At 38.5% G+C, this 12839-nt stretch overlaps 1 protein-coding gene across 1 annotated transcript in view; it reads left to right on the top strand.

Annotated features, from left to right (window-relative positions):
- The first annotated feature begins 387 nt into the window (after window positions 1-387).
- The window catches only part of LOC139753534 (glutamate receptor ionotropic, delta-2-like), a 33257-nt gene continuing 20805 nt past the window's right edge, over window positions 388-12839 (top strand). Inside the window, exon 1 of the mRNA XM_071670182.1 lies at window positions 388-527. Coding sequence (XP_071526283.1) covers window positions 388-527 — 140 coding nt within the window. The remainder of the gene's footprint in view (window positions 528-12839) is intronic.

Genomic DNA, 12839 nt, shown 5'->3' with positions numbered 1-12839 from the left:
TCACTCGAATCATCCACCAGTGCTGCATCATCGAAGAACAACAACCGACTCATTTCTAAGACCCTCTTATCCCTCATAGACTGCAAACTCGTTCCTCTTTCCCAGTCTCCTGTATTTTCCTCCCTAACCATCCCATCCATAAACATATGAAAAGACGGTTTTTTCAGGCAAGTTTCCCACAGATTTAATTTTCTTTTATCCTACTATAAAAAGAAAACGTACTTTATAGGTTATATGACTAACTAGTATAAACGCAAAAATTCACATGGATCGAAGTTATAGGGTTACCTGTACTCTGAACACAGTGGTAACGGGGTCCACGTAGACCGTCGACATTTTCTACACAGTTTGTTTCATTTTTCGTGAAGTTTATTTAGCGTTTGGAGGATGCGTGTATCCAAGAAAATTGCTGTTGCCAGGAAAATAAGTTCTGCTCGCAGGCAGATGCGTGACTCCAAGGGAAAGGCAGTGGAGGAAGGTCCGACGACCTTGAAGAAAGAGGAGACTAAGAGCCTTCTTTGCATTCAGTATTTTGTAGAGTGGCCTAAATCAACTTCTGATAATTTACTGTTACTGGAAAACATAATATTAGAAAGCTAAGAGTAAAACTTTAGACGCTGATTTCTCGAAATTTTGACTTTAGAAATTCAGAAAAATATTACTTGGAAAGTTATGACCGATTTTCATTGTTTTCACCTGTCGATAGATCAATAAAAAGAACATCAACTGCGTACGTTCTCTTGTTTATAGCAGCGAGGGATGATGTGGAAAGTCTAGGGTCATAAAAAGTTTTCGAGAAAAAAATTCAGAAAAATATTCGACTGACAATATAGTAATTTTCATGCATTTGAGAGTTTAGAAAGGATTGTTTTACTGACCTGTATGCAGTAATTAGCATGTGATCTATATTACGATACATATTGGTAAAAAGTTGGGATTCATCACACATTTTTTTTTCTACACTAAAACTATTCATATGTTCATGAGATCTACGAAAGATCATATCATTACAATCTTATACCAGGAAAAATCAACTTCATCCGTTGATATCTTTTATTTGGCAGAAATGAGGGTCTTAAACAGCCATGGGGACATCACACACCCCTGTCGCAGACCGACTTTCGCTTGGAACCAATCATTCCCTGTCTCCCTACTCTTACACATGCCTCACATCCTTGATAAAAACTTTTCACTGCTTCTAGCAACTTACCTTCACACTATCTACTCTCAAGACCTTCCAGATACTATCTATATCAACCCTATCATATGCATTCTCCAGATCTATAAATGCCACATACAAATCCATTTGTTTTCTGAGAATTTATCACACATTCTTCAAAGCAAACACCTGATCCACACATCCTCTACCACTTCTGAAACCACACTACTTCCCAATCTGATACTCTCTCAGTCAATACCCTCCCGTAGAATTTACCAGGAATACTCAACAAACTTGTCACCATACTTAGAACACTCATCTTTATCCCCTTTGCCTTTGTACGATTGCACTAAACATGCGTTCCTCCGATCATCAGACACTGCACCACGATACATACATACACTGAATATCCTTACCAACCAATCAACAAGATACTCACCCCCTTTCTTGATAACTTCAACTGCGATACAATCCAATCCTGCCGCCTTACCGCATTTCATCTTCCGGAAGACTTTCACCATCTCTTCTCTCTTCACCAAACCACTTTCCTTGACTCTCTTACTTCGCATACCAACCCGACCTAAACACCGAACATCTGCTACTCTATCGTTAAACATATTTAACAATCCTTCAAATTACTCACTCCATCTCCTCTGCATCACTACCTGTTATCACTTTCCTTTTTTGCTCGCTTCACCGATGTCCCGGTTTGTTCTCTTATCTTTCGCACATTATTTACCTCCTTCCAAAACATATTATATCATTCTCCCTAAAGTTTGATGAGACTCTCTCACTTCAACTCTTATTTGTCCTTTTTTTCAACCCCTGCATCTCCCTCTTGACCTCCGACCACTTTCTCTTATACATCTCTTAATCATTCGCACTACCTCCTGGTATGTACCGCCTAAACACCACTCTTTTCTTTTTCACTGGAAACTTTGTTTCTTCATCCCACCATTCACTACCCTTTTTAATCTGCCCACCTCTCACCTTTCGTATGTCACATGTATCTCTTGCACATACCATACTGCTTTCCTAAATACATACCATTCCTCATCCACTTCTTCCTTAGTTCTTGACCTTTCACCAACCCCTGACTTTACTCCCAAGACATTTCCAAACCATTTTTCGCCTTTACCCTTGAGCTTTGTTTCATCCACTTCAGGTTTCTTTCCTCAAACATACTACCTATCTCTCCTCTCTTTTCACCTTTGTTACATCCATACACATTCAGACACCCCTATCTGAGCCTTCGAGGAGGATGAGCACTTCCTGCTTGGTCGCCAATTCCCGCATTAACAAATGTCCTGGAAGGAAGATCGAACAGGTATCTCATATGTTATCACAAGTCAGAGATAGTAACATTAAAAATAGAAATTGACATGAGGTTGAATTTAGTCCCGGATGAACCCAGAAGTGAAGGCAATACAACAACGGAGAAGAACAGTTTTATTCATCATTCAAGACAAACGGTGAGCGCTACGCGTTAGCCCTAACATCATGAGAAAATTTCGTCTGAGGCAGGAAGTTACGCACACATTCTCTCTCTCTCTCTCTCTCTCTCTCTCTCTCTCTCTCTCTCTCTCTCTCTCTCTCTCTCTCTCTCTCTCTCTCTCTCTCTCTCTCTCTCTCCTTCTGTTTTGCAGGTATCGATGTCTATGTGTATCTCACCAACAAAGACTTGGACCCGCGGCCCGTAACTGGATGCTGCTTCCCTTACTTTCTATGTAGCTACCAACCACACGAGTATTTACCGTTATGATGCTTTCCTATTTCTTTGTGGAGCGAAGCTGCGGGAATCGCTACCTCGTAAACTTTCTTACCTTTAAGAGTCAGGCAGGAGTCTTCTCCATTTCCTATTCGTCCCAGCTCTTCATATCAACCATGATGGCTGTGATAGGGTATAATTTTGCCCGTGCCATTATGGTTCCTGTATAACCGGAAAACCCAACTACAAAGATAAGAACAGGAAATCTATGAGTGTGTAGCTTTTAGTATTGTCAGCAATATGAAGTTTGGAACACAGCTGATATCTCACATCTTCACTTAGGACTGTTTTTCGTAATAACTATTGAGCACAACGAGGGTGAATAATTATATGGCGAAAATGGAAAGTGCCAAATTTTGTAACGCTTGTATTACTCTACAGACATACCCTTGGTTGCTGTATGCTCTACTGGTATAACCCTAGTTGAGATAAACTTCACAGGTATACTCCTGGTTCAGATATACTCTACAAAAACACCCCTGATTGAGATATGCTTCGCAGATATATCCCTAGTTGAGCTTTACTCCACAGATATACCTCTGGTTGAGAAATAATCCACAGATATATCTCCGGTTGAGATATGCTCCATAGTTATACCCCTGGCTGAGGGAAAATGACGGACGAAGGTGTTGATTCAAAGCTGGGAGAGCATTAACACATGTATGTATGAGAAACAGTAAAGTAGAAATTGTAATCAATGTTGAGGTATTGGTGAATGTAAGATAAGGTAAGATGAGTTCAATGATGCGATTATATGATCAATTTCAGTGAGTCAAATTAACTGGCAAAGAGAAGAAATAGTTAGCTGAGTCATGTTTCATATTTTACTGCAGTCCTTCTACATAAACTTCTTCCCTCTTGTCTATCTTTACATCACTATATTGGAGAAACCATTTGCTTGAAATCTTGATCTTTCCATGAATGCTAAAGTACATAGCATCATGAAATCATATATACACATAGATAAATGTACCAATAGACTTGAAGTTCGGGTAGATGGTATGGCTTGTTCCAACAAAATAAAACATGGCAACATTCCTTACAAAAAGACTCACTTTCTAAGTGAAGTTAGCAATACAGTGTTGCCTTTCCAAGTTTTTCCTTGTATAACCCAGGCTTCCTCAATGTTAAATGAAGTTTTTTAAAGTCCACTGTGTGACCTTTTTACTGGCATTTTGTTTTATTTGCAACAATCGTTTCCCACAAATTCTAGAGTTTTTCGACATTTATAAAGTCAAAAAGTCAAAACAAACACAAGTTCTTATTATTTCTTTAAGATAAAAGGGAAACAGCTTATCCCAAGCCAAACAAATTAATCAAAATAAAGAATAAACCTATTAAGCAGCGAAATGAAATTGCTTCGAAATATGTATTCTACGTCAACTTTGTATAATCAACATATTCCTAAATTTTGCTTCCATTAAGAAATATTTTCGACCGATAATAAACCCCACGTTCACGCATCTTCTTCATTCTTTCTTTTACTTCTGGTTACTAGCAGAGAACCTCACGTACAAACAAACGCGGTTTCCGATTTCCTTCACCAGATTAATGCACGATAATCCCCGAGACAGGAATCCTGTTGCATAACTAATGTGGATATCTCCCGCTAACACGTTTAACCATATGTGTAGTTCTGTAGGTCAGACCACAAGGACTCCGCTCCTACCTTATAGTATGATGACCTTTTTTCAGACCATCACGGCCGGTGCTTCTATCTGTCGGTTGTGAACTCATTATATATATATATATATTATAAGATATATAGATATATATATAATATTAAATATATATATATATATCCTTCTGTTAACTTTAAGCAACTAAATATACGTATAAGAACGGCAAGAAACAAATGCCCTTGTTTATCACGTTAAAGACTATGATCATTGTTTTGACTGGAAAGTAACGCCATCTCAGTTATTAACTCTAACTTTTATACCACAAGAAATATCATTGAATCTTCTAGATCATTTGCAAAAAATCAATTAATAATCTTAATATTAGTGTTGGTTTAGACAAATTAGATAACTTTTTTTGTTGAAAAAAATTTATGGAATGAATAAGTTTTTATGATACCTCGTTGTCTGTCTTTGGACAATCGCATGTAATGCCAAATTGCGTCACTAGAACGACACATCGATGTATATCACTACTGTTTATATTTCTCTCTTGTGTCTCCCCCTGATGATGTGATTATTACAGAAAGTGCACTTGGGAACTTATCGTGGCCTCAGAATATATTATTATATATATATAATATATATATATATATATATATTATTTTTTTTTTCTTTTTATACATTTGTCGCTGTCTCCCCGCGTTTGCGAGGTAGCGCAAGGAAACAGACGAAAGAAATGGCCCAACCCCCCCCCATACAACATGTACATACACACGCCAAAACACCAAATATACATACCTAACAGCTTTCCATGGTTTACCGACCCAGACTGCCTTCACACGCCTTGCTTCAATCCACTGACAGCACGTCAACCCCTGTATACCACATGACTCCATTCACTCTATTTCTTGCCCTCCTTCAGACCCTCCTGCAGGTTCAGGCCCCGACCACACAAAATCTTTTCACTCCTCTTTAATCCATCTTTTCCCACCTCCAATTTGGTCTCCCTACTTCTCCTCGGTCCCTCCACCTCCGACACATATATCCTCTTGGTCAATCACGTCCTCACTCTTTTCTCTCCATGTCCAAACATTTTCAAAACACCCTCTTCGTGCTCTCTCACCACCTCTTATTCCACACATCTCTCTGATCCACTTACGTTACTTACTCGATCAAACCACCTCACAGCCACACTTGTCCTCAAACATCTCATTCCAGCACATCCATTCCTCCTGCGCACAATCTCTAGCCATAGCCCACGCCTCGCAACCATACAGGCATTGTTGGAACCACTTCCCTCAAACATACCCATTTTTGCTTTCCAATAATGTTCTCGAATATCCACACATTTTTCAAGCTCCCAAAATTTTCGCCCCTCCCCCACCCTATGATCCACTTCCGCTTTTCCATGGTTCCATCCGCTGACAGATCCCACTCCCAGATATCTAAAACACTTCACTTCTCCAGTTTTTCCTCATCAAACTCTCCTCCAATTGACATGACCCTCACGCCCAACAGTAACCTAATAACCTTGCTCTGATTCACATTTACTCTCAACTGTTCTTCTTCCACACACTTTACCAAACTCAGTCACCAGCTCTGCATTTCTCACATATATATATATTATATATATATAATATATATATATTATATATTATTTATATAGATATATATATATATATAGATATAATATAATAATATATATATAATATATAATATATATATATATATATATTATATTATATATAATATATCATATATTATATAAAAATTTTTGATTCCCTTAGTATGTTTCTGATTGGGGATCAGAACTTAAGAGGGTGTGGTGAAATTACGTGAAACACTCACACGGAAGAGTCACAAGTCAAGAGGAGGTGAAAATCGTAGCCACAATCAAGCAGAGGCTTGCAAAAAGCTAAAAGGATCAGTATTAAAAATGTTTCTTTTTGCAGAGCAGGTTTTAAAACGAGTATTTAAGTTTTAAAAGGCAGTAACAAGCACAACAGTACTCTTAGGTCCTGACCCTGTAATAAGTAACATTATTATAAATCTGAGATGTATTCCAGTAGCTCATGGAGAAATAAACTTTGTAAATGAATTTTTACCATAGTTTATTTTTTGTGCAAAACTTTGGAAAAAGAATTTTTATTTAGTTTATTGATCCCTGGGGATGGGCGAAAGAATACTTCCCACGTAATTCCCTGCGTGGGTCGTAGAAGGCGACCTAAAAGGAGAGGGAGCAGGGGCTGAAGTCCCTCCCATCTCGTTTTTTTTTTCTTATTTTTTTTAATTTCCAAGAAGGAAACAGAGAAGAGGGCCAGAGTGAGGATATTCCTTCAAAGGCCCAGTTCTCTGTTCCTAATGTACCCGTCGCTAACGCGGGAAATGGCAAATAGTATGAAAAAAAAAGATATATAATATATATATATATAATATATAATATATAATATATATATAATATATATATATATATATATATATATATAGATATATATCTATATACATATATATATAAAATTTTATAAATATAATATATAAAATAGGGTTTTTTTTAAATTTTGTTTATGGAGGGGTTTTTTAGGGGGGTGAATGCAAGAGTTTTGGAAAGAGGGGAAATTTATGAAGTCTGTTGGGGTGAGAGGTTGGGGAAAGTGAGCCCAGTTGTTTTTTCCTGTTTGATACACCCGCGGTGGCTGATTCATTTTGAAAACTGCAGAAGCTGGTGACTGATTTGGTAAAGTGGGTGGGAGAAGAAATTTAAAAGTAAATGTGAATAAGAGAAAGGGTTTTTTAGGTACATAGGGTTGGGGGTCAAGCCCAATTGGGGGGGTGAGTTTGAATGGAGAAAAACTGGGGGAATTTGAAGTTTTTTTAAGATATCTGGGAGTGGGATCGGCAGGGAAGGAACCCAAAGGGAAAGGGGAAAAGTGGACATAGGGTGGGGGGGGGCGAAAATTCGGGGGGCCCTTGAAGAAGGGTTGTGGAAGTCGAGAACTTTATCTCGGAAAGAAAAAAGGGTATGTTTGAAGGAATAGGGGTCCAAAAATTTTTGTAGGGTTGCGAGGGGGTTGGGCTATGGATAGATTTTGGTGCGCAGGAGAATGGATGTGGCGGGAAAATGAGATTTTTGAGGACAATGTGTGGTGGGAGGTTTTTTGGATCGAGTGGTTAACGAAAGGGAAAGGAAGATGTGTGGAAATAAAAAGAGCGTGGTTGAGAGAGCAAAAAAGGGTTTTTTTGAAGGGGTTTTGGGCACATGGAGAAAAAATGAGTAAAGGAAAGTTTGACCAAGAGGATAAAATGGGGCCCGGAGGGGGAGGGAACGAGGAGAAGAGGGAGCCCCAAATTTGGGAGGGTGGAAAGATGGAGTGAAAAAGATTTTTTGGTGATGGGGGGCCTAAACTTTAAGGGGGGTGAAAGGAGGGAAAGGGAAAATTAAGTAAAATTGGGAGCGATGGGGTATCCCGGGGTTTTTAACGTGCTGTCAGTGGATTGAACAAGGCATGAAAAACGCCCTGGGGAAAACCCAAAGGAAAGCGTGAAAGGTATGTATTTTTGCGGTGGGGACGAAATGAAAAATATACATTGAAAGGGGGGGGGTTGGGCCATTTCTTTCGTCTTTTTCCTTGCGCAAACCCCCGAAAACGGGGGAAAACAGCGACAAAGTAAAAAAAAAAAAAAAATTTATAAATATATAAAAATTTTATAAATTATATATTTTTTTTCTTTCTTTCATACTATTCCCCCTTTTTCCCCGAAATTAGCGAGGTAGCGTTAAGAAAAGGACGGGGGGCCTTAGGGGGAAAAAAAAAAAATTACCTCACCTGGCCCCCTTCTCTGTTCCTTTTTTTGGGAAAAAAAAAAAAAAAAACGAGAGGGGAGATTTCCCACCCCCCCCGCTCCCTCCCCTTTAGTCGCCTTCTACGACACGCAGGAATAGTTGGGAATAATGCTTCTCCCTATCCCCAGGGATATAAATATATATACTATCGAATATATATATATATATATATATATATATGAAAAAGAGGGCAAATGAAGTTGGGGTGAGAGAGTAATCATGAAATTTATGGGAGCATAAAAAGGATGTTCTGAAGAGGTAAATAAAAGTGCGTAAGACAAGGAGAAATGGAACTTCAGTGAAGGGCGCAAATGGGGAGGTGATAACAATTAGTGGTGATGTGAGAAGGAGATGTATTGTGAGTATTTGAAGGTTTGTAGAATTGTGTTTGATGATAGAGTGGCAGCTTTAGGGTGTTTTGTCGAGGTTGGTGTGGCAAAGGAGAGGGTTAGGGAAAATGATTTGGTACACAGAGAAGAGGAGTAAAAGCTTTGCGGAAGATGAAAGCTGCAAGGCAGCAGTTTGGATGGCAGTGCGTGAATTATTTTAAAAAGGGGGGAACGTAGTCTTGACTGGTTGGTAAAGGTTCTTTAAATGTATGTATGACTCATGGTGAGGTGCCTGAGGATTGCGGATGCTTTGCATAGTGCCAATGTACAAAGGCAAAGGGGATAAGAGTGAGTGCTCAATTAACAGAGGTATTATTTGTTGATATTCCTGGTAAATTATATGGGAGGATATTGATTGAGAGGTGAAGGCATGTACAGAGCATCAGACTGGGGAGAGCAGTGTGTATCAGAAGTGGTAGAGGATGTGGTGGATCAGGTGTTTGCTTTGAGAATGTATGTGAGAAATACTTTAGAAAAGCAAATGGATTGTATGTAGCATTTATGATCTGGAGCAGGCATATGATAGAGTTGATAGAGATGCTCTGTGGAAGGTATTAAGAATAGATCGGTGTGGAGGCAAGTTGTTAGAAGCCAGTGAAAAGTTTTTAATCGAGGATGTAAGGCATGTGTACGTGTAGGAAGAGAGGAAAGTGATTGGCTTGTCAGTTAATGTAGGTTTGCGGCAGGGGTGTGGTGATGTCTCCCATGGTTTTTAATTTGTTTATGGATGCGCTGTTTAGGAGTTAATGCAAAGTTTTGGAAGAGGGGCAAGTATGAAGTACTGTTGTGATAGAGAGCTTGGGAAGTGAGTCATTGTTGTTCGCTGATGGGAGCGCTGGTGGCCTGATTCATGTGAAAACAGCAGAAGCTGTGACTGAGTTTGGTAAAGTGTGTGAAAGGAAGAAAGTTAAGAGTAAATGTGAATAAGAGCAAGTTATTAGGTACATAAGGTGAGGGTCAAGTCAGCAATTGGGAGGTAAGTTTGAATGGAGAAAAACTGAAGGAAGTAAAGTGTTTTAAGATATCTGGGAGTGGATCCTGGCAGCGGATGGAACCATGGAAAACGGAAGTGATCATAGGGTGGGAGAGGGGGCGAAAATCCTGAGCCATGAAGAATGTGTGGAAGTTGAGAACATTATCTCAGAAAAGCAAAAATGGGTATGTTTGGAGAATAGTGGTTTCCAACAATGTTGTATGGTTGCGAGCGTGGCTATGAATTAGAGTTTTGTGCGCAGGAGGATGATTGCTGGAAATGAGTGTTTTGGAGGACCATGTGTGGTGTGAGTGTTTGATCGAGTAAGTACCGTAAGGGTAAAGAGATGTGTGGAAATAAAAAAAGGCGTGGTTGAGAGAGCAGAAGAGGGTGTTTTTGAATGCTTGGGCACATGGACAGAATGAGTGAGGAAAGATTGACCAAGAGGATATATGTGTCAGGTGGAGGAACGAGGAGAAGTGGAGACCAAATTGGGAGGTGGAATGAGAGGGGAAAAGATTTTGTGGTGATCCGGGCCTGAAACAAGCAGGAGGTGAAGGAGGGCAAGGAATAGAGTGAAATTGGATCGATGTGGCATACCGGGGTTGACTGCGCTGTCATGGATTGAATCAAGGGGCATGTGAGCGTCTGGTAAACCATGGAAAGCTGTGGTAGGTATATTATATTTGCGTGTGTGGACGTATGTATATACATGTATATGGGGTGGGTTGGAGGCCAGTTTCATCTCTGTTTCCTTGCGCAACCATCAGCATAACGCGGGAGACAGCGACAAAGCAAAAAAAAAAAAAAAAAAAACAAATATATATATAATATATAATATATTATATATATATATATATAAGGGGAGAAAGAATATTCCTACTTATTCCTTGCGAGTTGTAGAAGGCGACTGAAAGGGAAGGACGAGGGCTGAAAATCCTCTCCTCGTGTTTTTTTTTTTTGTTTTTTCAGTTTTCCAAAAGAATTGAACAGAGACAGTGGCCGGTGAGGAGTATTTCCCTTCAAAGGCCCAGTCCTCTGTTCTTACCACTAACCTCGCTAACGCGAAATGGGCAAATAGTAGAAAGAAAGATATATATAATATATATATATATAATATATATACTATATTATATATATATATATAATAAAAATCATATCGTACACAGAGATAAAAGAATGAGATACACTTAGAACAGTCTTGTTTTATTATGCAAAGGAGAACGAGCTAAGACGCCATTGTAAACAAATGGTTACCGGCTGGGTGGTGTTTCGGGTCCTGCCATCATGCCTGCCATAAAATTTTATTCTATTAAGGTGACCAGGAAAGAACAGTTTCAAATCTTAGCCTACGATATATCCAATTTGTTATAAGCCTTCACTGGGGGTTTTAATGCTGCAATTCTTTGTGTAATCCTAATAATGAAATATTCAATGATATTTCTCGTGGTAACGGAGTTACAGTTAATAAAAGATTGAAAAACTCTTAATATATTTGGCTGATGTTTTATGATGATTTTGATTTTTACATCTGTTTCAAAATTCTGTGATTATTGAATTGACAAGGTCGTGTAGAAAAGACGCGCCTTTCAGTGGATGGAAAACTTTTATGATAAAAAATTGGTATGGCAATGAGTATCCCACTTTCACACCTGTATTAAGTAACCTTTACGTGAAACTCTTTGGAAGCAAAATTACTGGGGGAGGATATCTTATCCATAAAGACAATTGATTTGGGTATCTAGATAATGTTCTTGTGCTTGCTAACCAAACAAAAATATACAACATTTCTCTTTTTACTGAAGGATCAGTACCTTTTAGCAAAATTATTGTGATAGGAAGAGAAAATGTATGTCACCGTTTTTAGACTGCAGATCCAGATGGATCGACCACGTGCTTAAGTTTAGTAATACACAGAAACCCACCAATGTTTTTTTTCTTGTAGTCATTATTACTCAAACATCAACATGACTTAATTAATCTATCATCATCCCAGTCGATGTTCTTTATATATAATATGAAGAGATATATTCTATTGGATCTAAGTTGATGTTCTACATCTTTCATTCATACATCTCTAAAAGTTCGCAAAGAAATTTTATAGAGCTAAAACCTAGATCCTGCTCATACAGCAAGAATCTTTTAGTTCTCCCTTTAAAGGATAATTCACATTACTCTCCTAGGTTGCCTTAAATTTTTAGATTAAATGAAGCCTTCAGCAATAACAATACTTTAAGCTTAATCTAAAAAACCACCAGAAAATTCTGCAGGTCGTGTTTACCAGAATCCCATGGAAAAGCGTAATATGATTTTATGGTAAAAGATCTTCAAGTTGGTCTAAGCAACACAATATAGCATCAGAAACAGACAAGAATCAAAAACAAGCTTTACTAATCATGTAAAGATTATAACCATTTGCAATGACTGGAATAACGTCATTCAAGTTTGTTGCAACTGTAACTTTCTTTAGCGACAGAAATGTCATTGAAGCGTCTGTATAGCAGATAACACAGGGTATCTAATAGCACAGGGTGCCTGGTTCGATCCTGGCTGTTGGAGTTATGTAAGTTCGCTGGAAGTGCGCGGTTCATATGCACTCTATTTCGTATTCATTTACCCGCGTTGTACAGTTAGGTTCGGTAAAATGCTATCTGCTGCTGGGTGCGCCTGTTTTGGAAATAACCCTGTAGAACCCGCGTGGCGCACCAATGTAAGACCGAAAGGGTATTCGAGACTTAGTAAGTCGAATAGTATTTCACTATTAGCCAGGCCCTTAGCTAAGCGGTTAGCAATCCCGCTCTTGCACAGGGGTCATCGAATTCGATCCTGCGTTGGAGGTCTTATGATATCTATAATATATATATATATATATATATATATTATATATATATAATAAATTATATATATAAATATTATATATTTTTTTTTTTTTTTTTTTCTTTCTTTTAAACTATTCGCCATTTCCCGCGTTAGCGAGTAGCATTAAGAACAGAGGACTGGGCCGTTGAGGGAATACCTCACCTGGCCCAATTCCTCTGTTCCTTCCTTTTGGAAAAAAAAAAAAAAAAAAATAACGAGAGGGGAGAT

Source organism: Panulirus ornatus, chromosome 14, assembly GCF_036320965.1.
Source record: "Panulirus ornatus isolate Po-2019 chromosome 14, ASM3632096v1, whole genome shotgun sequence".
In the NCBI taxonomy this organism is placed as follows: Eukaryota; Metazoa; Arthropoda; class Malacostraca; order Decapoda; family Palinuridae; genus Panulirus; species Panulirus ornatus.
This window is presented reverse-complemented; position numbering and strand designations above follow the sequence as displayed.